This window comes from Callithrix jacchus, chromosome 1, assembly GCF_049354715.1.
Source record: "Callithrix jacchus isolate 240 chromosome 1, calJac240_pri, whole genome shotgun sequence".
NCBI classification, from domain to species: domain Eukaryota; kingdom Metazoa; phylum Chordata; class Mammalia; order Primates; family Cebidae; genus Callithrix; species Callithrix jacchus.
In genome coordinates, this window is record NC_133502.1 from 73,159,615 (window position 1) to 73,182,452 (window position 22,838).

The 22,838-nt window shown below is 40.0% G+C and overlaps 2 protein-coding genes across 12 annotated transcripts in view; both read left to right on the forward strand.

The window, feature by feature from the left end:
* Positions 1-67: 67 nt before the first annotated feature.
* Positions 68-5,700, forward strand: CKS2 (CDC28 protein kinase regulatory subunit 2). The gene is made up of 3 exons (XM_002742711.4): positions 68-222; positions 3,970-4,097; positions 5,378-5,700. Exons 1-3 carry the CDS (start codon positions 164-166, stop codon positions 5,428-5,430), a joined length of 240 nt encoding a protein of 79 aa, XP_002742757.1. The 5' UTR covers positions 68-163; the 3' UTR covers positions 5,431-5,700.
* A 1,664-nt stretch (positions 5,701-7,364) lies between these two features.
* The window catches only part of SECISBP2 (SECIS binding protein 2), a 40,260-nt gene continuing 24,786 nt past the window's right edge, over positions 7,365-22,838 (forward strand). For 6 of the 11 annotated variants that reach the window (XM_002806480.7, XM_035299610.3, XM_035299612.3 and 3 more), the window contains exons 1-6: positions 7,365-7,477; positions 8,527-8,672; positions 14,238-14,487; positions 15,031-15,172; positions 17,065-17,291; positions 21,470-21,536. In XM_002806480.7, the coding sequence (XP_002806526.2) occupies positions 7,442-7,477; positions 8,527-8,672; positions 14,238-14,487; positions 15,031-15,172; positions 17,065-17,291; positions 21,470-21,536 (868 nt within the window). In that variant the 5' untranslated portion in view covers positions 7,365-7,441. The remainder of the gene's footprint in view (positions 7,478-8,526; positions 8,673-14,237; positions 14,488-15,030; positions 15,173-17,064; positions 17,292-21,469; positions 21,537-22,838) is intronic. The other 5 variants (XM_035299626.3, XM_078365513.1, XM_078365516.1 and 2 more) reach the window with 1 other exon arrangement.

The following is a 22,838-nucleotide window of genomic DNA, read 5'->3' on the forward strand; positions in this document are numbered from 1 at the left end:
GGCCGGCGCTGCTGTCCAATCGGCGGCGGGCTGTCGGATTCAAATCGGGATCGTTGGGACTGCGGTCGTTAGTCTCTAGCGAGTCGTTGCGTTGAGCAGACGTGTGCGAGTTGTCTGCTGTTCCCGCTTCGTGCTCTCTCATTTCCATCAGCCCGCCGGCAGGATGGCCCACAAGCAGATCTACTACTCGGACAAGTACTTCGACGAGCACTACGAGTACCGGTGAGCGGCTTTCTCCGACCCCGAGCCGGCTCCCTTAGCCGGGGCCCCCCGCGGGCGGGGCGACCAAAGCCGAAGAGGGAGTGGGGGCCAGGGGCCTGGGGGCGGAGCCCGGAGCCGGAGGGCTAGGGATGGGGTTGGTGGTCGCTGCCTCCTGTTGCTCCCGGCAGTCCGCCGAAGTTGGGTGCGCGGCCGCACCCGGCCGGTTGGGCCTTTGTTAGGTGTACGCGGAGGGTGAGGGAAGAGCGCGCAGCGGGCGGCGTTTAGGAACCAGCGCAACTTGAGGGGCCCGGGGTCCTGGGCGACGCCGAGTGACCGTGCGGTCCTTCTCCTCTCGGCTGTGGCAGAAGAAATTAGACCGTTTAGTAACTGGTCTCAGTTCCAGCTCTTTGAACCAGACCCGGAAAACCCACCTAGAGCCGTCGTTTTCCGTTCGCAGCCATGTCGCACACCTCTCCCGCTTCGCTGCCTGGGTGATGGAACTTTTACTAGTTTCTGGTTTACAGTGGTAATTTTCATCTGTTAGCATAGAGGAACACACCTCATTTTCTTGTTTTTGGAGTGAGTGGTACTCACTAAAAACAAGAAAATGTTTTTTCATTTTTAGGGGAACCCCGAAAAATAATGAGCTTGATGGGGATTTGAAAATGTTTATTGGGTATGGTGATTTAGGCCATTATAGGTTAGCCGCAGACATACAATTGAGGACATTATTAAAGGAGTTTCATTTTAAGGCCGATTAAGAGCTTGAGTGGACTTTGGGCATTATTTTCTGCTAGTGTACACTGGCCAAATTTTTGGCTTCGAGGAACTTTTGCATTTGAGTCCTGAAGCGATGTACTAGAACGTAGTGGTTATAATCGATCCGTAAAATTAGACAAATTTTAAATGTTTCTGGGAGAAGGGGTTAGGGACATTTAAAATTTGTTGTCCTTATTGTATTCGGGACACTCATTTAGGGCGTGGCTTCAAAGACCAGTCAACCCCTTGTCCTACTAGGTAGTGACTAGAACGTTGTATTCTGGGATACTACCAGGATTTAGGGGAGGTAAAGCCCATGCCATCGTTGGCCAAATTTCGACCTTATTTTCTGTCTGCTGCCCTTGTAGGTTCGATTTCTACGAATGCTATTTAAGGAAGAAATAAAACAGCAGTGGGTGGCTTCTCTTTTTCTCCCCCTCCCTACAAGCATGGAAGTCTGTTTTCACATAAGGAATACTGAAGATTTCTATGGGTAGTAATAATTGCACCCTTTTGTATTCCTAACTAGAAAAATCTCATGTTTTTTCTGGCTGTAGGTAAATTTCAAGTAGATTGTCTTAACCTTGTAGTAATACTAAACTATACAGTTTTAATCATGTAATATGCTGGCCTAGTGTTCAATTATGTGATGTTAAGAGCCTTATTGAGGATCGTTAATAATGAACGCAATGTAAAACCATAACCTTACTAAAACCTGGAAAATTATTCTGAAACGCATCTAGTGCCAAGTGTTTAGGATAAGGATTTAAAAGTTGGTATGAGTTTCTTTTAGGGCATATTGAAAATCAAGCGATTTCTCAGACTTCTTTCTGATGGCAGTAAGTCCATATTTTAGTTTTAATATACTCAGCTGATTTGTTTGTGGAATGTATAGAAGCAAGTTTACATATCTGAAGTGATTTATTTTAATCCAATAAAAATTAGAGCTGGTATTAAATGACCAAGCCACTAACCTTTATGAAACAGGATAGTAATCTCCACAAATAAAGGGGAAACTAGTGATAATATAACACTAAGGCATGAATCTAGGGTGGTTTGTATTAATATATAATGGGGCAGCATGCAATGTATATTTCAAAGGATAGTATTTTTGCCAGTGTGCAGTTTTCTTTGATTTTTCTTGATTACAAAATTAATTTCCTAGTCCTTTTACATGAGGGTCTTATGTTTCTAAGGGCATGTAACAGTGGGTGCCCCCACCCCCACATCATGGAAGTCTGTTTTTACAGGCAAAGAACTGAGGATTTCTCTGGGAAGCTTTATAAATTTAGCACTGTTTTGCATGTCGACTGAAATAAACGTTAGATTTTTTGAAATAATTGTCCTTACGTGTAGTTAGTTTGCAAACTATCTCTATGGCAAAATACAGTTAGAATCCTCATATGGGCTGGATGCTACTTAAACATTTTTCCTTTAAAAAGAAACGCTGATGGAGGAGAGCATGTTTCTGTGTTTATGGAGAAAAGCGTGGTAATTTCTATCTAAATAACTTGTTGGTAGATTTACTTACTCTGTAAATCTGAAAGAAAAGGTACAAAAGCACTATATTTCTCTTTGAGAATAATCAATATAGAAGATAGAAATAAGATAACAGATTTATTTGTAGAGCTTTAAAAGTTAGATGTTAAAGCAGCATTTCAAGAATGTGGGTGATAACTGGTAAGAACTACTAAAAGTCACCATATAGTTCACTGGAATTGGTAAAAACTGTACAAATTATGGTAGTAACCTATGACTTGGTGGCTTTAAGGCAATCGAACAACATAATAGAATTTTTCTGAGGCCCACTTTGCCCTGCAAATAAATTGGTACTTAAATAACCAGCCACAGACTAAATTTAAGTTGATGATGGCTTGGTGCTTATAATGGGTTAGGCATTCAGTTTACTGTGTCTGAATGTGACCATATTGCACCTCATTCATTGCTAGCCAGCTGACTCAGACAGATATCTTAACACTGGTAAAAAATTTGGGCTCGTGGTTATAAAGTATAAAACAGTTAAAAACTGTTACTACTTCTGGAGATGGTCGATATGGGGCCGAGAATTGTGACTTTATTTATAAAGTCCTTTTTAATGATAATTGAGTAAAAATTCTTATTCAATTTGAAAAGATTCATTTGGCAAATCTTTGACAAAATGCTGTGGGATGCTATTAACAATGATTTGTTTTTGAGAATTTCATAAGGCTACAATTGTACATATTGATGGTTTAACTTTGAAGGTTATTCCATGCTTGCCTAAGAAACTGAACAATGTAAATTTTGGATATAAGTCAGTAAGTTAACTGGAAAACTGAGGTTGCAAACAATGTGTATGTGCAGTTAGTGGTTTTCTGTTTTTAATATTGTATAAAGCAACTTCTGGAGCATACAAGGACTAGTAGCTACTACAAAGCTATGTTGAGTAAGAGGAAACCCAAATTAACTGTAACAGACTTTTTCCTTACATAAAAATCTAATAATGTGGGGCAGGGATAACAGCTCTACAGCCAGGGACTAGGCTGGATCCTTACCTCGTTGCTTTACCATTCTCAATTTACAGTGGCTTCTATGGTCCTGGATTCCTGCTCTGGCTCCCTTATCATATTAATGTGCATTCAACAAGAAGGAAAAAGAGTTCAGCATGTTCTTTACCTTTGAGAACACTTTCCACATAAGTTAAATATTTTCTTACATCTTGTTGGCTTATGACTTGGCGGCTGGTAACCATATGCTCAGCTTATATTTTGAGGTTCTATTCCTGAAGATTAAGGAAACTAGTAAGCATTCTGTTAAGAGAAAATAATTAATCCTAAGGAAAATGCCTTCTGCTTTTGAATTGTGCACTCTTAGCTCCCTAATTTGAACACAGGCCATCACAAATTAGAATTATAGGTAGTAGAGTGTAGTTCTCAATATTAAAGCAACATAGAGTTGCTAAAGGTACATGTATAAAGAGACAATTGTAGACAAGGAACTGGACTAATACTTGACTATATCTTTTAACAGGCATGTTATGTTACCCAGAGAACTTTCCAAACAAGTACCTAAAACTCATCTGATGTCTGAAGAGGAGTGGAGGAGACTTGGTGTCCAACAGAGTCTAGGCTGGGTTCATTACATGATTCATGAGCCAGGTAAGCTTTGCTATATTATAGTAAAAGCACTAATTGTTGAAATATTGGTATGGCTATCAGAATTTTTAAAATATTGACGTTGAATGATACCTCAAAGTAACTCTTCTGATTGATGGTTCTTTGGGTTTATTTTTATTTTTATTTTTTTGAGACGGAGTCTTGTTCTGTCTCCGAGGCTGGAGTGCAGTGGCACAATCTTGGCTCACTGTAATCTCCGCCTCCTGGGTTCAAGTGATTGTCCTACCTCAGCCTCCCGAGTAGTAGCTGGGACTATAGGTAAGTGCTGCCACGCCCGGCTAATTTTTTTTTTTTTTTTTGTATTTTTAGTAGAGATGGGATTTTACTGTGTTGACCAGGATGGTCTTGATCTCCTGACCTCTTGATCTGTCCACTTCAGCCTCCCAAAGTGCTGAGTTACAGGCATGAGCCCTGGCACGCAGCCTTGACTGTTTTTTAACTGACTAATTTCTTGACGCTGGAGAGAGTTCCAATTTTCTGGTAAATAAAATACCACAGGAGTGAAAGTAATGCATTATTCTACTTGAAAAATCATGTAAAAAGTAAATTTTGAAAAATATATATGTTTTAAAATCTGTATCATCGTTGATAGTAAGTATCCCGAAGCATTTTACTATAAATACATCCTAAGACAAGTGTTCTTTTCTATGTGTGGATATCGATTTAATTTAAAGTGAGTCACTCTTCAGCCCTCTTAAAGGATAGTTATCTACCACATAAAGTTTAAATGAGGTAATAGCATATTAACTCAAATGTGCTTATGGGTACCTTATGCTATTATGTGGTATTTACCAAAAGTTTTTCACATATTAAATAGTAAACGATACTAAAACAGTGTGGATTAAATTCTATTTTTGGATTATCAGTAAATCTAACTCTGAAGACCTACTATAGAAGCTGAAGTAGGTAGAACTAAAACTATCTTGCTTTCTACTCTGCTGTTAAAGAAAAACATTGCATCAAAAACTAAAAGGACTGTCACTTTCTTGGGATTGGAGTATGTGAAACAGAATTTGCAGGGATTACCCATTAGTATGAGATCTTGTAAGGTGATTGAAAGAGGTGTTTTCCCCTATAAAGAGGTGATCTTACTTTTGTTTACTGTAGACAGTAACTTTGAAGTAAAATTCATTTTAGATACCTCAAACCAGTTAATAGTGGACTTAGTTTATTTTATTCTGGTTTAGTTGAGAATGCATTTGAATTTCTGTTGAGTATATGGAAACCATATTAAAATGATACAAAACATTTTCTTTCCACAGAACCACATATTCTTCTGTTTAGACGACCTCTTCCAAAAGATCAACAAAAATGAAGTTTACCTGGGGAATGTCAAATCTTTTTCAAATTTAATGTTTATGTGTATATAAGGTAGTATTCAGTGAATACTTGAGAAATGTACAAATCTTTCATCCATACCTGTGCATGAGCTGTATTCTTCACAGCAACAGAGCTCAGTTAAATGCAACTGCAACTAGGTTACTGTTAAGATGTTTAAAAGTTCTTCCAGTTTTTCTCTTAATATTAAGTGACTGTTCGACTTTACCTGTTACTTTTGTTCAATAAAGTTTGTATGTTGCATTTATCACAGTTTCACATTTCTGAGGTATATTTTCTTACAGTTAATTTGTGACTATTGAGATTGATTTCAGTGTTACAGTTTTAGCTCTGAGGAAGTTACCTTAAAGATAATGTTAAATGAGTTTAAAATAGCATGATATGATAGGGATACCATTTAACTAACTCACTTAATGAAGAAATTAAGAACCAGGGATATGTTTAACGCCAAAGTAGATTTTACCAAATTTTCACAGTAGTTTTACATGTTATCACCGTATTTTTAGAAGTTCAAAAGCACTGTAAAACACGTTTGCCTTTTTAGCTCCTACGAAATGTTTGAGTTAAATGCAGACGTAGGCTGTTCATCCTAATGACTATGCTATAGAAACATCTTAAATGAGCAGCCAGCATACACAAGGTCCCTTGGTTAAGAAAGTGTATCTTTATACATGAGAGCAGTAAATTTTGAAGGTTGTGATTAGCAACATTCCTAAAATCTACTTCCCCCACATCACTGCCACCACCACAGGACAGTTTGTTAGTGTCCAGGGTAACTAACAAACATGACAAAATTAAGTAAACTTCATTACATCTTGGACCCAATAGTGCTGAAAGGAAGGTGACAGTCACCACTCCCAGCATAAATTCCTGCCAGACCAGACCCTAAGGTTCACTTTTGTTAGAGGGTGTGTAGCAAACTGGGACATACTTGGACAGAAATCTGGAAAAACTGGAGCTGCGCCTGCCTTACTTGCTTGAAATCCTTGGTATTCAATGGTAGAGTTAGTCTGTGCAAGGGACGGAGGAAACCTACAATTTGCCTCAACCTAATAAATTTCCCATTCCTCAAAAGGCTTGCCTTATTAGGTTGAGGCAAACTATAACATTTACTGTTTCTTAAATCCCCTTGCACTTTCCTCTAAACCTTTGAGCGAGAAGTTCCTCTTCCACCTATTGAAGTCTGCATTCTTTCCTGTACCTTTGGTCAACCTCCAATCCCCGCCTCGCCTTACATGTTTAAGACAAAAGTTATTTTAACTAATTTGCTGTGTGTAGAGCTTTTTTCCCTCGTGAAAATTAAACTACGCTTCCATCTCTTGCCATGTCTTAGCACTTTTTTTAATTTTCGAAAGAAACAAGCGAGTTTTAAGTTTTCTGTGCCTACTTCCAAACTCAGCGTTTCTGGAAATTTACAGGAGTTTGGAGGCTTTCCAGATTTGTAAGAAAGGGTATGCAATTCCTGTAAGTCACCAATCTTGAGGAAACTTTAGGGAAATGCAGTGGTGGGGGTGGGAATAATCTCGGCTTCCTTATTAGTAAACCTCCTTCCACTTCTGGTGACTTCTCAAAGGTCACCTCAGCGAAAGGCCTTTCCGGGCTATCTGCCGCCCTAACGCTAGACTCGTGAGGTTCAGGGGACCAGAGTAAATCACGGCCTCTCGCTGCTGCCTTGATGGAGACTATCTCGGCTATCCCAGCACTAAAGGGCACATCTGAGGCTCCCGTAAGCTACGGTGAGTACCCAGCCCAAAGGATTCCTGGGGTCTGGACCTCCCTCACGGTCCCCACTGCTCTCCACGTGCGGCCCGCGCAGGTCCAGTGCCACCGCCGCCGCGTACTTCCGGCCGGAAGGAAGGGCGGGCTCTGCCGCTTTTCTATGACGTACTTCCTGGCGTCGCCTGCGAGGGCGGAAACGCTTTGTCTTTCAGGCCAGCCGACGGCCGGTTCCTGGCCACCCCGGCGCGGCCTCCTCCACGCCTCGCACCATGGCGTCGGAGGGGCTGCGGGAGCCTGAAAGCGAGGTAAGGGCTGCCCGCGCCGACGGCCTGCCTCCCACTGGGGGCTCGGTCGGGCCGTGACGGGGCTGGTCCGACGGGCGTGGGTCGGAGGCTGGTAACGGCACGGCAGCGCCCTACCGGGTGGCCGCTATCTCCGCGCCCCGCCCCGGGCCCGCCTTGGGGTGGTGGTCAGTGGCCGCAGACCCCGCCCACAGTTAGCGCCGCGTCTACCGTGCGGTGTCACTAAGAGCAGTGACTGCCTCCCTGCCCCGCGCTCCCCGCGGTCGGGGTGGGGGGGGGTTCTGGCAAGCTTCCCGCGTTCTTGGGAACTGTTAGATTGTGTTAAAGGACCTTGCGTTTTCCTAGAAGTCATTCTCCTCTGTACATACTCAGCATTGCCACGAGATGGAGCCCTGTTGATCGAATGCATTACTTTTAGACTCATAAAATTCTCGGTGAAAGTGAATCTCTTACTACGTAACTAAAAAAATTCAATAAAGAAATTTATTGAATTTAGATTTCAAAGACCCGTGGTGATAAGGTTTTCTAGCAAAGCAAGCTTTGATATTTCAATAAAACAAGACTTAGTGGTTCATGAGTAAAGCGCAAATGCTTTTGTGCAACTTTTTCAAGAAAATCTAATGAAAACGAACGTCTGCAGTGTGTTTTGCGTGCTGTAGTTAAACATTCCACGTGTATATTTGACTGTAGTAGTTGTACTGTGTGCTTTCTACAGTTTTGTTATTTCTAACTGAATCTCTTATTCCGAGATTAAAATTATGGAAACGTTGTCAGTTGTGGTGTTAACTAAATAATCTGGGTTAAGTTTTATTTCCACTTTAATTGGTTGTGCTTCTTTTTCACTTTTAATATTTGGACTACTGCCTTTTCTAACAAGAAAACATTGGGGAGAAATCATTAGCAAGGAGATTCTTGCCCTTACAAGGCAGAAGTTTTTGAACAACATTGGGAACATTTCTGGGTCTGTTAGGAACACCTCCTTGGTTTTGCTTGTTTGTTTAGATTTGCTTAATCTCTGAATGTTTGTACCCAAAACCTAATTTTTTACTCAGGGCATCAAGTTATCAGCAGATGTCAAACCGTTCGTCCCCAGATTTGCCGGCCTCAATGTGGCATGGTTAGAGTCCTCAGAAGCATGTGTCTTCCCCAGCTCTTCAGCCACATACTATCCGTTTGTTCAGGAACCACCAGTGACCGAGTATGTATTTTTCCTTTTTTTTTTTTTTTTGGAGATGTATTTTTGCTCTATTGCCTGGCTGGAGTGCAGTAGCGCGATCTTGGCTCACTGCAACCTCCGCCTCCTGAGTTCAGGCGATTCTCCCTCCTGCCTTAGCCTCCAGGGTAGCTGGGACTTCAGGCGCTCACCACCACGCCCAGCTAATTTTTTGTTGTTGTTGTTGTTGTTTTTTTGTATTTTTAGTAGAGATGGGGTTTCACCATGTTGCTGAGCATGTATCTTAATAACTGTCTTACCAAGGGGTTTTTGGATTTAATGGTGATTAGACTTTCAAATATTCGTCAGTTATTGCACTAAAGTTGTGCAAATGATGAGAGAATGCTCTTCAACCAAGAAGAGTCTGAGCCAGTAGCACAACTTAACTGTGTCCTGTGCCAGAAACAAAAGCTTTAACTCCCCTTGTTTTCTCCAGACTCATTGTTATTTTGGGCAACGGCATAATAGAGACTGTATTGCCTGTATTAGAAGAAATGCAGTTTCAGGCCAGGCACCGTGGTTAACACCTATAATCCTAGCATTTTGGGAGGCCGAGGCAGGCAGATCACCTGTGGTCAGGAGTTCGAGACCAGCCTGGCCACTATGGTGAAATCCCATCTCCACAAAAGTACAAAATTAATCAGCTTTGGTGGCAGGCACCTGTAAATCCAGCTATCCTGGAGACTGAGACAGGAGAATCCCTTGAGCCCGGGAGGCAGAGGTTGTTGTGAGCTAAGATCACACCACTAAACTCCAGCCTGGGCAACAGAGCAAGATTCTGTCTCAAAAAAAAGTACTATTTTAAGGTTCATTTGTTCATATGGTTTAAAAATATATCATGTATCTAATGGGAGATGAAATGTGGGGGGAAGGGCAAAGGAGGGACCAAATAAACATAGTCCTTGTTTTTGGGATTTAACCTGTTAAAATCTAGTTCGGGGAAGGGGAGAGGACTAGCAACCATAGCTGCTTCTGTGTGGATAATTCTTTGGAAATTGTTGACTTTAGCTTTCCACAATTTTGCTTTATATACGTTCTATGAAAGTGAATTTTACACATTTCAGATTTCAGTTCTTCTAAATTTGAGTCGAAAGACGGCTTACATTTTTCCTTAAATTTTCTTTTTCCTTCTCAAGATTCATTCTCTAGGTATTTACAAAATGGCTTCCACTTTTAGCTGAATTTAGACAAAATATTAATCTTTCATATAATTTTGTAGATTTGTAGATCAGTTTTTAATATTGTCATCAGGTGTAGTTCTAATCTAAGAATTCTTGTGCTTTATTCTTCTTTTATATGATTTATACTTGTTTCCTTTTTTGTGCCTACATGGTGTGATTGGAAATAGTTTGTACTATATATAAATTCTAGAATAATGTTTGCAAGGATGAGAATTGTAATGAATAATAAAATTATCAAGTCATCTGATGTTTTTAGGAAATACTGAAAGTTGTATTTTTTTGACAGAAGTTGAAACCCTACCTTTATGTGCTGGAATTTGGTCTTTGGTAGGAATACCCTCTTTTCCTCCTGTCTTTCATCCATTATAAAGGGGAATTGGACATGGGTCTCACTTGAGTTGTTCCCTACCATGAGTGTCTCACATAACAAAATACAAAAATATATCTCAGTGACAAGAACTCAAAGCCATCTGCTAGATGGTATTCCTGTTACTCAAAATAGTGGTGGAAAACATTCACATGGCTAAAGCAACATTTTGGCAGTAAAATGAGTGGAGACCAATCAGAGACTCAAGAATGGGCAGTGCTGAGTTTAAAAATTCGTTTTCTTAACTCTTCTTTTTTAGCTTTAATTTATCACCAAGGAAAAGATAAGACTCACAGTAATCATGCCTGGCAAGAAAATAAGGATAAGGAAGGCATTACGTTGAATAGGAAGAGTTAGAAAAGAAAAGAACCTTTAAAGTGGGGATGAAATAATGAGACTCCAAGTAGTTGAGAATTGATTATCTGGGCAATTCTAAAGTAGATTAAAAATTTCATTGCTATAGTGAGAGTACATGTAAATGGAGATCTCTTGCTTCCATGATAAAAGGAATAGAAGTTTCTGAAACAAATATTTTCTCTCTTGTTCAACTACATAGCAAGTCATCTTTGTATGTCCCCTTCCCTCATCTTTCCTTAAAGAAGGTATAGTAATCTTACAGAATCTGTTCCCCTCCAGTACCTTTCACAGTGCACTCAAAGATACTCATTTATTCATTTGGAATTAATTATTGGAAGTCTTCCATAGTTTTGAAGTGATGGAGATGAAAACGAACATACCAAATGCTTCCACATTTATGTTATAGGACAAGACAAAAAAAAATCATTAGAAGTAGTCTTAACAGATAACATTTGCCATGTTTGGAAAATACCGATTATTTACTGATGTAATAAACAAATTTGCCTATGCAGACAAAGTAAGTTTGTTCCAAGTAATGTCCATTGTCATGTACATCCTTTGTGACAAGTCCTGTGCCACCTGTGTATGAGGATGTAGGCCTTTTGTTTGAGAATTATTGTATACTTTCTCTTCTTTCATGGTTACCACAATCCATGAGGTGGCAGGCAGATGTAATGTTATTTTTGCACATGGGAAACTGAAGCTGGAAATGTTTGTTCAGACTAATTGAAATGGGTAGCACCAGAACCAGAATTAACGTGGTACTCTCCAGAACTGCCACCAGGTGTCCACAAGAGGCATTTGAGCATTTTCACCATCTGTCAATATACTTTGAAAATTTTAGCACCAGTTGATGCTTTTGAGTTATAGCAGATCAGCTATGAGAACAATATAGCATTGTACAGCTGAGCACATGGCTCGGGTCAGTTTGGTGGATGGAGGAGAAACTGCATCCTCTTTGGGTCCTGGCCTGACTGAAGGGACCATGCGCATGTTATGTTTGGGAGATAGTAGAGGAATAAGATGATAATTTTGCGGGGAAGCTGTCAGTAGTTTGGAAGCCTGCATAGTACAGCTGAATAGTTTTAGGTTTGCTGGGTAGGCAATAGAAAACTTCTGGTAGTGTTTTAAATGGGCTCATTGTAATCACTCCTGAATTCTGGTTAGATTTTTAGAGGAGAGGGTCTTGAAGGCTTTGACCAGGTTCTAGGTACTGGAAATGGTAAAGAAACTACATGAGACCTGCTGAAATAAAAAAGAGCTCTATGATTGTCCATACAGGTTTTGGTGGGAAAGGTATTGTAAAGATATTCAGTTGAATATGTGGAAATAATTGTAGAATCATTCATGAGAACAGAAGTTGTAAATGGGGCTGGTTTGCGGACTGGATATTAAATTTGGGATTTATATGTACTGAATTGGGAACAAGTGAAATTGGTAAGTGGAAATGACCTGAACATTGGAGATGGAGGCCTGGACTGGGGAAGGTGCTGGATTGTTTGTATTTATGTCTAGTCCTAAGCAGAAGGATAAGAGGTTCTGACTCAGAATGTGTCTGATGGGTGAGATAAGGAGGCTGCAGAGGAGACTGCACCAGGGAAAGAGACAGAGATAGAGCCTTGGAGGGCAGGTGAGAGCCAAGCTAGCAAAGTCCAGGCCAGGGAGCTTTTCAAGTCATGTGATGGTCAAGCCTAGACCCAACAAGTGCCTGGAGGAAGAGACAAGAAGGAGGTCCTGGGAGACCTGGAAACCATTGGTAGAAAAGGGACAAAGGGAAGTGGAGCCAGGAGACCAGCAGGTATTGTACAGGTACTCAGACAGTTTGGCTTATAGTGTGGATGGGGCAGTGTATGACAGTGCATGAGAAACAGGTGTGTCACTGTGGGTTTAGGGTCATCTGGGCCACTCCTGCCATCTAGAATTTCCCAGACACGCTGTTTGAAGCCACACCAGATGCTGTGAATTACTGCTTTGATATTTGGTATTGTTTTCTGCCTGTAATTGTGTTTGCACTGGATGGAAATGGAAAATACCAACTTTTTAGAGGAGGAAGGACCAGTGAGGGGACAGAACCCAAATGACTTATCCAGAATGGAAAACTGGATTGTAATAGAGCTAGGACCCCAATCAAGGTCTCCTGACTCCTGGATGAAAATTTCCTGGATGACAGCAGCCATCAAAACCAATGGACCCTGTCCCTGCTTTCCTTTTTTAGCTACAGTTCTTTTGTCTGTTTATTTGTCTGCTTGTTGGACTTGGGATAGTCTTTTTCACTATTTTTTTTCCTAACAACCCATCTTCTCTTATGAAGAACACATTATCTACCTTCACTGACACTTGCCCCGGGCTTACTTTTCTGAGCCCCAAACAAAATACAGCACTGAATTCACAGGAACACGTAGGCAGTGGGATGAAGCTTTGAGCCTACTCTTCTCTACAAAGAGCTAGTCCTCAGTGCTGTATGTTTGGAGCAGTGCTAGGCCAGTTGTTTTATGGGACAGACAAAGGTCAGTAAAAAGAGTTTTACTTGGTTTTTAATTAGGAATATTTCATGTTAAAATTAATTACCTGAAATTAAAAGATCTTAGAAAATCTAGGTTAACATATCATGAAATAGTACGTAGTGAGACGAGGTAATATATGATTAAGTATTGGATAGAAGTGAAAGCAGTAAACATTATTATATTATAGGTAGGGCCTGTAGTCTCCCTTTCTTAGTGTAGTCTCTTACTTGCAGCAGATTAGTAATACGATTTCTAGTGAGCGGTACCTGTGCTCTTACCTGCTGACAGCGTTAACAGTTTGAAGATTTTATAGGGTGTGTCACGATTAGGTTTGGATTTTTCTGCCTTTTAGTGTACTAGTACGTTTTGGAATAGCTTTGGAAATTAACAAACATTTGCTAGAATGAGGATTACTATTTGTATTTTGAATCAGTTGCTCAGCATTTTGTCATTGTATCAGCTTTTGTGGGAAAAACGTTGAAACCTGTAGTCTTACATCAAATTGGTTAACAAAGAGAAATCAGTGTTAAATTATATTTTCGTTTATTCTAGCAGCTTGGGCAAAACTGAGACAATAGCAGTTTTCAAAGCGGGCATCCATCTTGTTAGTAAAGTTTGTAGTTTCCAGCCATGGCACCATGCGGTATCTTCTTTGCACTCTGGTTCTGATAGTCAGCAAAGTGCAGGATGTGGTGGTGGGCTTGGAGCAGGGAAGGGCTGAAGAAAACCATTTGTAGGATCCCTGAGGGAGGCATTGCAGGCTATTGGATCCCCTCTCAGCAGAGATAATGGTCTTCAGGGGCATTTTGGCCAGGGTTGCTGGGAAAGGCTTTTCCAAATACTCGGCAGCAGTTGAGTAAAAAGCTGCTGGAGCATATTCTGGCTCTGATGATGTTTCTTATGAACTTCCAGCTCACTAGTGAAAAAAAGTGTCAACATCTTTCTTTGCAGGGTGAGGAAGAAACACTCAGATTTTATTTGGCTTTTAATTAGGGATATTTAAAATGAGTAAATAATCAAATGCTAGAGTGAATGATCTCAAAAATATTAATAAGTTGAGAAGTTTGACTTAGTTTATTACAGAAAAGCTTCTTGGTCTGCTGTAAGAAATCTGCAACTAAAGTTTACGCTTTTTACTTAGGCAGAAAATATACACTGAAGACATGGCCTTTGGAGCTTCAACTTTTCCACCTCAGTATATGTCTTCTGAGATGACTTTTCATCCATATGCCTATTCTCCTTATACCCTTGACTCTACACAGAATGTTTACTCAGTGCCTGGCTCCCACTATCACTATAACCAACCCAGTTGTTACCGAGGTTTTCAAACCGTGAAGCATGGAAATGAGAACATGTGCCCTCTACAGCAAGAAATGAAAGCTCTGTTTAAGGTGAGTAATGATAGAGTTTTGTTGTGTCCTTTAATTGGTTGCTTTAATGTTTAAAATGTAAAGAAATGGTGAATTTGTTCATCATGTTTAAGCACTGTGTATTTTTTTTTTATTTAATCTTTTAAAAATAATTTGGGCCAGGCGCGGTGGGTCAAGCCTGTAATCCCAGCACTTTGGGAGGCCGAGGCGGGTGGATCACGAGGTCAAGAGATCGAGACCATCCTAGTCAACATGGTGAAACCCCGTCTCTACTAAAAATACAAAAAATTAGCTGGGCATAGTGGCGCGTGCCTGTAATCCCAGCTACTCAGGAGGCTGAAGCAGGTGAATTGCCTGAACCCAGGAGGCGGAGGTTGCAGTGAGCCGAGATCGCGCCATTGCACTGCAGCCTGGGTAACAAGAGCGAAACTCCGTCCCAAAAAAAAAAAAATTTAGTCTTTTAAAAAATGATTATATTGTGAATACTTAATATTTTGCTACTTTAAACCTTTTTTATTGTGATGGTTTTCTTATTTTATGTTGCTTTTTAATCTTTTCCTGCAGAAAAAAACCTATGATGAGAAAAAAACACATGATGAGCAGAAGTTTGACAGTAAAAGGGCTGATGGAACTATATCATCTGAGATAAAATCAACTAGAGGTTCACATCATTTGTCCATTTATGCTGAGAATAGTTCGAAATCAGGTAAAAATAACCAACTATGTAGTATAAGCCAGCCTACCCCATGTCCCCAGAAACTTTCCTGCTATATATACAGCTGTTTCTATGGGCTTGTTCATTGTGACTACTCCAAGAATTGAGACCTGGGTCTGACACAGCTGATGGCGTCAGACTTCCTGAGCGATTCTAGGGGTCTTTCTTCCCAGGGATGGGATTATAATTTGGTACCTGTTGCATTGTGGGCTCTGAAGTGCCTATAATTTGTATTATTTGGTATATACATTTTTCTCTTTTCATTGACTTCACTTATAAACCATTTGGTACAAGGGAACTGTAATAACTCTGGGTTTATAATTAAATGAGGGGCTTCATGGAGCTGCAGTCTACCTTATCCAATGCATTTCAGGAGAAAGATGAGAAAGAGGCTATGCTTTATTGTTGTTGTTGTTGTTTTAAGAGACAAGGTCTCCCTGTGTTGCCTGTGCTGGGATTACAGGTGTGGCCCACCATGCCTGGCCTGAGGTTATGTGTTTTATGCAACCTGCTTCCCTCTAGTTTATTCCAGCAAACTGAAAGATGGAAGGTTTACTAGCACAGAAAATTGATTAGACTCCCTTTAATTTGCAGTACTCTAAAATGTATATTAAGAATAATTAAAATGCCCAGCTGCACATCACATTAAGGTAATCTTTTTCATCAGCCTTAGAATTACAGTCATGCCTCACTTACTGATGGGTACACATTCTGAGAAATGTGTCCTTAGTTTCATCATTGTGGGAGCATTTAGAATGTACTTACACAGACCTAGATGGTATAGCCTACTACCTGGCTAGGCTGTATGATATAGTCTATTGCTCCTAACTTATAAACCTTTAGAACTGTACTGTATACTGTAGGTAACTGTAACAGTGGTAAGTATTTGTGTATCGAAATATAGAAAAGGTGCAGTAAAAAAATAGTAAAAAGACACAAGGCTGGGTGTGGTAGCTCAGGCCTATAATCCTAACACTTTGGGAGGCCAAGGTGGGTGGATCACCTGAGGTGGGGAGTTCAAGAGCAGTCTGACCAACATGGAGAAGCCCATCTCTACTGAAAATACAAAATTAGCTGGGTGTAGTGATACACTCCTGTAAGCCCAGCTACTTGGGAGCCTGAGGCAGGAGAATTGCTCAACCTCCTAAGTAGCTAGGATTATAGGCACATGCCACCACACCCAGCTAATTTTTGTATTTTTAGTAGAGTCGGGTTTTACCTTGTTGGCCAGGTTGGTCTCGAAAGCCTGGCTGCAAGTGATCTGCCCGTCTTGGTCTCCCAAGGTGCTGGGATTACAAGTGTGAACCACTGTTCCCGGCCAGCTTTTTTTCTTTTGTAAGTATAGGGAGTATATACTCCAAAGATAAAAAGTATAATACATAAACAAGTGACATAGTTGTTTATTATCATTATCGAGTATTATGTACTTTACATAATTGTATGTACTATACTTTTATACACCTGTTAGCTCAGTACGTTTGTTTATACCAGCATCACCACTAGCATGTGAGTAATGCATCACACCATGACGTTACCAGTAGGCAATAAGAATTTTTCAGCTTCGTTACAATCTTTTGGGGATGTTGTATATGTAACCCATTGTTGACCAGACCATCATTGTGTTGCGTGTGACTATACATACTCCTAAAATGTGCGGTGCATTTTGGTTTTTCTGCATGATGGCCCAACCAGAATGATTGATACTTCTGATCATTTAAACTTTATACTTTTACAAAGGAAGGTTATCAACACTGGTGAGACGGTGTTTTGACAACAACCTGTGGCATCAACAGCAATAGTCTTTCTACTCTGCAATTCTTGCTTGAGTACTGGTCATCAAACTAACTAAATTTTTATTCCTGCTTTTAATTTTGTAATTACAGATGGTTACCACAAGCGAACCGACAGAAAATCCAAAATCATTGCAAAAAATGTATCTACCTCCAAACCTGAGTTTGAATTTACCACATTGGACTTTCCTGAACTGCAGGGTGCAGAGAACAATATGTCAGAGATACAGAAGCGACCCAAGTGGGGACCTGTCCACTCTGCCTCTACTGACACTTCTCTTCTAAGAGAAGTAGTAAAACCAGCTGCAGTGTTATCAAAGGTGAGGTGAGGGTTTCTCTCTCTCTTACTTTTTCTTGGTGCACACTTTTTAAATTGTCTCACTTCAGACATTACACATTAAATTCTGATGTGGCCTTTGACGTCCATGGAGCTGGGGAGGATGCGTTGGCGGAAGCCTTTAATTGTGCATTTAGATGACCTTCTTTGTTAGAACAGTTTACAGTGAGGCTGTAACACCTGGTGTGGCTATGGTTTTAAAAGAATCACCTAGTATGCCCTTTTATTTTTTTTTTTTTGAGACAGAGTCTTGCTCTGTCACCCAGGCTGGGGTACAGTGGTACAATCTTGGCTTCTTGGTTCTCTACAGTCCCTGCCTCCCAGGTTCAAGCAATTCTCCTGTCTCAGCCTCCTGAGTAGTTGGAACTACAGGCACATGCTACCACACCTGGCAGTTTTTTTTGTATTAGCCAGAGACAGGGTTTCACCATATTGGTCAGGCTGGTCTTGAACTTCTGACCTCAGGTGATCCACCTGCCTTGGCCTTCCAAAGTGCTGTGATTATCGGTGTGAGCCACTGCGCCCAGCCTGGTATACTCCTTTTTATCTGGTAGCTGAAAGGTATTGTAGTGCCTTAGAAAGAGAAGATTCTGGCAGAGTCTAGCTGCTTTAACAGACCATTTTGAACACACTACTTCTAGCATTCTGATAGCACTTTTTCCAATACAGAAAAAAAGACTTTTTTAAAAATCGAAATGCACTAAGTCCTCACATAATGTTGTCAATAGGTTCTTGGAAACTGCAACTTTATTATTTATTTATTTTTTATTTTTTAATTTGTTCTGCTCAAGAAAACTGCAACTTTAAATGAAAGCTGTATAGCAGGTCCTCCATTAACATTTCCTTCATCATTATTTCATTATGATGTTGATGAAAAAAAAGGAATTGATTTTGTTTTATATGGTTTCGTTTAAAGTGACAGTTTCCAAGAACCTATCCATGGTGTTAAGTGAGGACTTAATGTCATCATATTTAAAACTGCATAGTGTAACTTCTAAATTTTCCAGGCTTTTATCTACATCTTTGTCTTGTTAACGATACAGCAAATTCAGGAAAAGTTATTACAGCAGGTAATTTCACTTTGTTCAACATTCGATCTCAAAGTTTTAGTCCACCATGTTGAGGTATTTCTCTCAAACAGATTGATTTGAGACTACCAAGAATAAGTAGCATCTGATTAGTAGTCCCTAAAATGGCTTCTGATGAATTTCCACTGAAGGAGTGGTGGGATACATGCCAGTATGAAGGCAAGCAAAAAGAAGAAAGATAAAAAAAAACAGACCTCACCCGTTCGCTTACCTCTTGAATTGAGAAAGGATTTGTTTCCTGCCCTTGAATTTCTGTTAGGTGCCTGGACACTAAGGCCTTGAAGGGTCAGTGATAGTTACAGGTAATGCACACAAGATACACCTTTGTGTAGCAGTTTGCATGCAGGACCCTCATGCTCTCGTCCCCTCACACTGTTGTAGCATAGTGCTTTGAAGTCTGGTCCACTGATGGCTGTCTAAAAACCATAGTTCCATCTGGCCTGCTCTAGGGGCTCCAGGCTGGATCTGTGCAGTGGCTGAATAGCCACCCCAGTCTTTATCACGTGCACCTCTCACAAGTGCCCTACAGAAGTAGTCCAGGATGCTGTGTAAGCCTCAGAGTTGGCTCATGGAGTGAGCAGGAATGTGACTGGTGCTTTATATAAGGGTCACTTATTACCTGTGACTGTTAATGTGTTTAAACATGAACTAAGGTAGAAAATATACATACTGATTGCTCATATACTTTTGAATTATGCATGGGCTTTTAAACAATTTATTTTCCTTCTAAGACACTTTTTCTTGATATTAGTAATGTCTATAAATGACATACACACAAAATTTGTCTGAAATTGTACAACCAAAATTAAAGCTTGCTTAACACATAATCTTTTTAAAATGGTCTCTTGCAGGAATTTCTCTCAACTTGAAATTATAAATATGTGTAATGTTATGTTTGAATTTTTTAAAACTTTGTTATTTTTTCTATGTCATTAAGTATTCTTTTAAAACAACTGTTGCATTGGATCTCTCATACTGACATATATAATTTATTTAACCATTCTTGAACAGGTAAACTATTTCTAATTTTTTATTGGCCTTGGTAAGCATAAAAGGTATGTTTACTAAAAAGACAGGCTGTGCTTTAATAATTTTATTTTTTATTCCTGGATCGTGTTATGAATTGGCAAATGGGTAAATTTGTGAAGCATATGAATTTTTTAAATTATTTTACATCCATTGTCTACTTAATGGATTCAGCTTCAAATTTTTTTATTTACTTTTGCCTCTGGTGTCGTTAGTCACTTGGAGGAGCCTTTTAATATACTTGACCCTGCGTACACGTAGTGTCATTATATATCTTATGTTTAATATGTGAGACAGCTTTCTGTCTTTATTAAAGGGGGCATACATGGCTGGGCACAGTGGCTCACACCTGTAATCCCACCACTTTGGGAGGCCAAGGCGGGTAGATCACGAGGTCTGGCGTTTGAGACCAGCCTGGCCAACATAGTGAAATCCTGTCTCTACTAAAAAGAAAAAACAAAAAAAAAATTAGCCTGGCATGGTGGCGGTGCCAGTAATCCCAGCTACTCAGGAGGCTGAGGCAGAAGAATCACTTGAACCTGGGAGGTGGAGGTTGGGGTGAGCTAAGGTGGTGCCACTACGCTCCAGCCCTGGGTGACAGTGCAAGATTCCGTCTCCAAAAAGAAAGGTCAGGTGGGAGGTTGCGTACGTTGCTGGCTTACATTTGTTGTTTTTGTAGACAGACATTTTGATGGATTGTTGGACTTTGGTGTGTGGGCCTCGTGAATGATGGCTTTCTCATTTACATGGGATCCTTGCAGCTTTAAGAATTGTGTGGTGCATCTGTGCCAACTTGGAAAGTTTGTCAGTGATATGTTAAAGTTTTTTAAAAGTTGCCACAACATCATGTGTGGTATGATTCCATTATGGGAATCCATATAAAAATGGTACACAAATGTTTATGTCATAGGCAAAGAAGTAGAAGGATACTAATGAAGCTTTAGATGTGGGTGGTGTTTTCCTCTAGGGAGTAAGATTTGGTTGAAGGAAGTAATTTAACTTTTCACTTTATGTACTTATATATTTGGAAATTTTAATTAGCATATATTTTGCAGAATTTAAGAATGGCAAGGGAAGCTATATTTTAAAATTAAGTGATTACTTTGAATTTGAAATGGAAAATAACTGCTTTGGCTTTTTAAAAAAATAGATTTTATTTTCAAGAGCAGTTTTAGGTTCACAGCAAAGTTGAGAGGAAGGTAAAGAGATTTCCATATGCCCCTTGCCTGCCTGCAACACACAGCTTCCTTCATTATCAACATCTTGCTCTTGAGTGATGCATTTTTTACTATTGATGAATGTGCATTGACATGTCCTCATCACCCAAAACCCATAGTTTGTTTTAGGGTTCACTGTTGCTGCTGCTGTTGTGTCTTCTAAGACTTTGGGGAACTGCATAATGATGTGTGTCTATCATTGTAGTATGGTACAGAGTGGTTTCACTGCCCTAAAAATCTTCTGTGTTCTACTTGTTTATCCCTCCCTCCCCTCAACTCCTCCTAACTACTATCTTTTTATTGTCTCCACAGTTTTGTCTTTTCTAGAATGTTACATAGTTGGAATCATATAGTATGTTGCCCTCTTAGATTGGCTTCTTTCACTTAGAAATGTGCATTTAAGTTTCTTCCATGTCTTTTCATGGCTTTGATAGTACATTCTTTTAGGGATCCATAATAGTTCATCATCTGGATATACCAGTTTACCCATTCACCTACTTAAGGACATCTTGGCTGCTTCCAAGCTGTGGCATTTAAAAGTAAAGCTGCTCTAAACATCTGCGTGCAGGTTTTTGTATGGACATAAGTTTTCAACTCCTTTGGTTAATTACCAAGGAGTATAATGGCTAGATCATATGGTAAGAGTATGTTTAGTTTTGTAAGGAATTGCTAAACTATTACATATCTTCCAAAGTGGCTGTGTCATTTTTCATTCTCACCAGCAATGAATAAGGATTTCCGTTGTCAGTGTTCTGGATTTTGGTATGTAGTAGTATCGCCTTGTTTTGATTTGCATTTCTCTATTGACATCTAATGTGTTTGCTTTTTAGGGTGAAATGGTGAAAAATGAATCTGTAACTGCTAATGCTGCTACCAATTCTCCTTCATGTACAAGAGGTAAAAGTGGCTACAAAATATTAATTTTTAAAATGTCATATATTTTCTGAGTTCATTTTTAACTTCAGTGAAATTGAAATGGTTTCTGTTGTAAAGCCTTAAGATAGCTAATGAGTTGTGGGTAACCTAACATCAATGTTAGTTTAGAAAGTTAAAGTAAGTAAATGAGATCTCATGTCCACACACGAGTATAAAATAAGAGACAGGAATTCTAAATGAAATATACTTCCAATTCAGAGAGAAATTTTATGAACTGAGCAATGACTACTTCCTTTAGTATTGCCTATTCTCAAAAGTTTTGAAACCCTTAAAGATTGAGAACCCCAAAGAGCTCCTGTTTATTTGGGTGACACCTGTCAATATTTGCCCTTTCAAAGTTAAAACAAATGTTTTAAATAATTGATTTGCTTAAAAATAACAATAATAAGTGCATTACATTTTATTTTATTTTTTTTTTTGAGACAGAGTTTTGCTCTTGTTACCCAGGCTGGAGTGCAATGGCGCGATCTCGGCTCACCACAACCTCCACCTCCTGGGTTAAGGCAATTCTCCTGCCTTAGACTCCTGAGTAGCTGGGATTACAGGCACGCGCCACCATGCCCAGCTAATTTTTTGTATTTTTAATAGAGACGGAGTTTCACCATGTTGACCAGGATGGTCTCGATCTCTTGACCTCGTGATCCATCCACCTCAGCCTCCCAAAGTGCTGGGATTACAGGCTTGAGCCACCGCGCCCGGCCTTACATTTTAACATACCATATTTTTATGAAAACCATTTTTCAAAATTAAAAAGCCATAGTGCGGAGAGCAGCCTTGATTTCCGCTTGTGCAGCTCTGCCATCTGGCTCTGTAGATCTGCCACAGCATTCACCTGTGCCTCGTGGTCCTGCCTCATACAGCATTTGGAAGACTCCCAGGTGTTCTTGTGAGAGAGGGAGAGTATTGAAGGCAACTAACACGTTCGTACTCCAGGAAAAGGGTTTTGACCCCATGGACCCCTGCAAAGGTCCTGGGAGCCTCGTGCCACACTGTGAGGACTATTCATCTGTCCTGTCCTGGCCAAGAAGTAATACATTCAGAGAGAGTTCCATGTATCCTACTTTGAAATTTTTACAGTAGCTTGTCCTAACAGAAGACATTTTTGTAAAATGATTCCAAATGTATTCATAGGGTGTTTTCTTTTGTGTTCTCATGTTTGATGTGTATGTGGTTGAGTAATGGTCTGTATTTCACTGGCTGCTCTGAGGATGTGCAGTTCTCTAGTGATGAGAATAGTCTGCCTTACCCTTGGGTGTAGCCACA

What these genes read in the sequence shown, in the direction of transcription:
- CKS2 (XM_002742711.4), top strand. Translation starts at nt 164, where the DNA reads ATGGCCCACAAGCAGATCTACTACTCGGACAAGTACTTCGACGAGCAC. An exon ending in GACGAGCACTACGAGTACCG is followed by an intron (nt 223 to 3,969) that starts GTGAGCGGCTTT and finishes ATCTTTTAACAG; the next exon opens with GCATGTTATGTTACCCAGAG. An exon ending in TTACATGATTCATGAGCCAG is followed by an intron (nt 4,098 to 5,377) that starts GTAAGCTTTGCT and finishes TTCTTTCCACAG; the next exon opens with AACCACATATTCTTCTGTTT.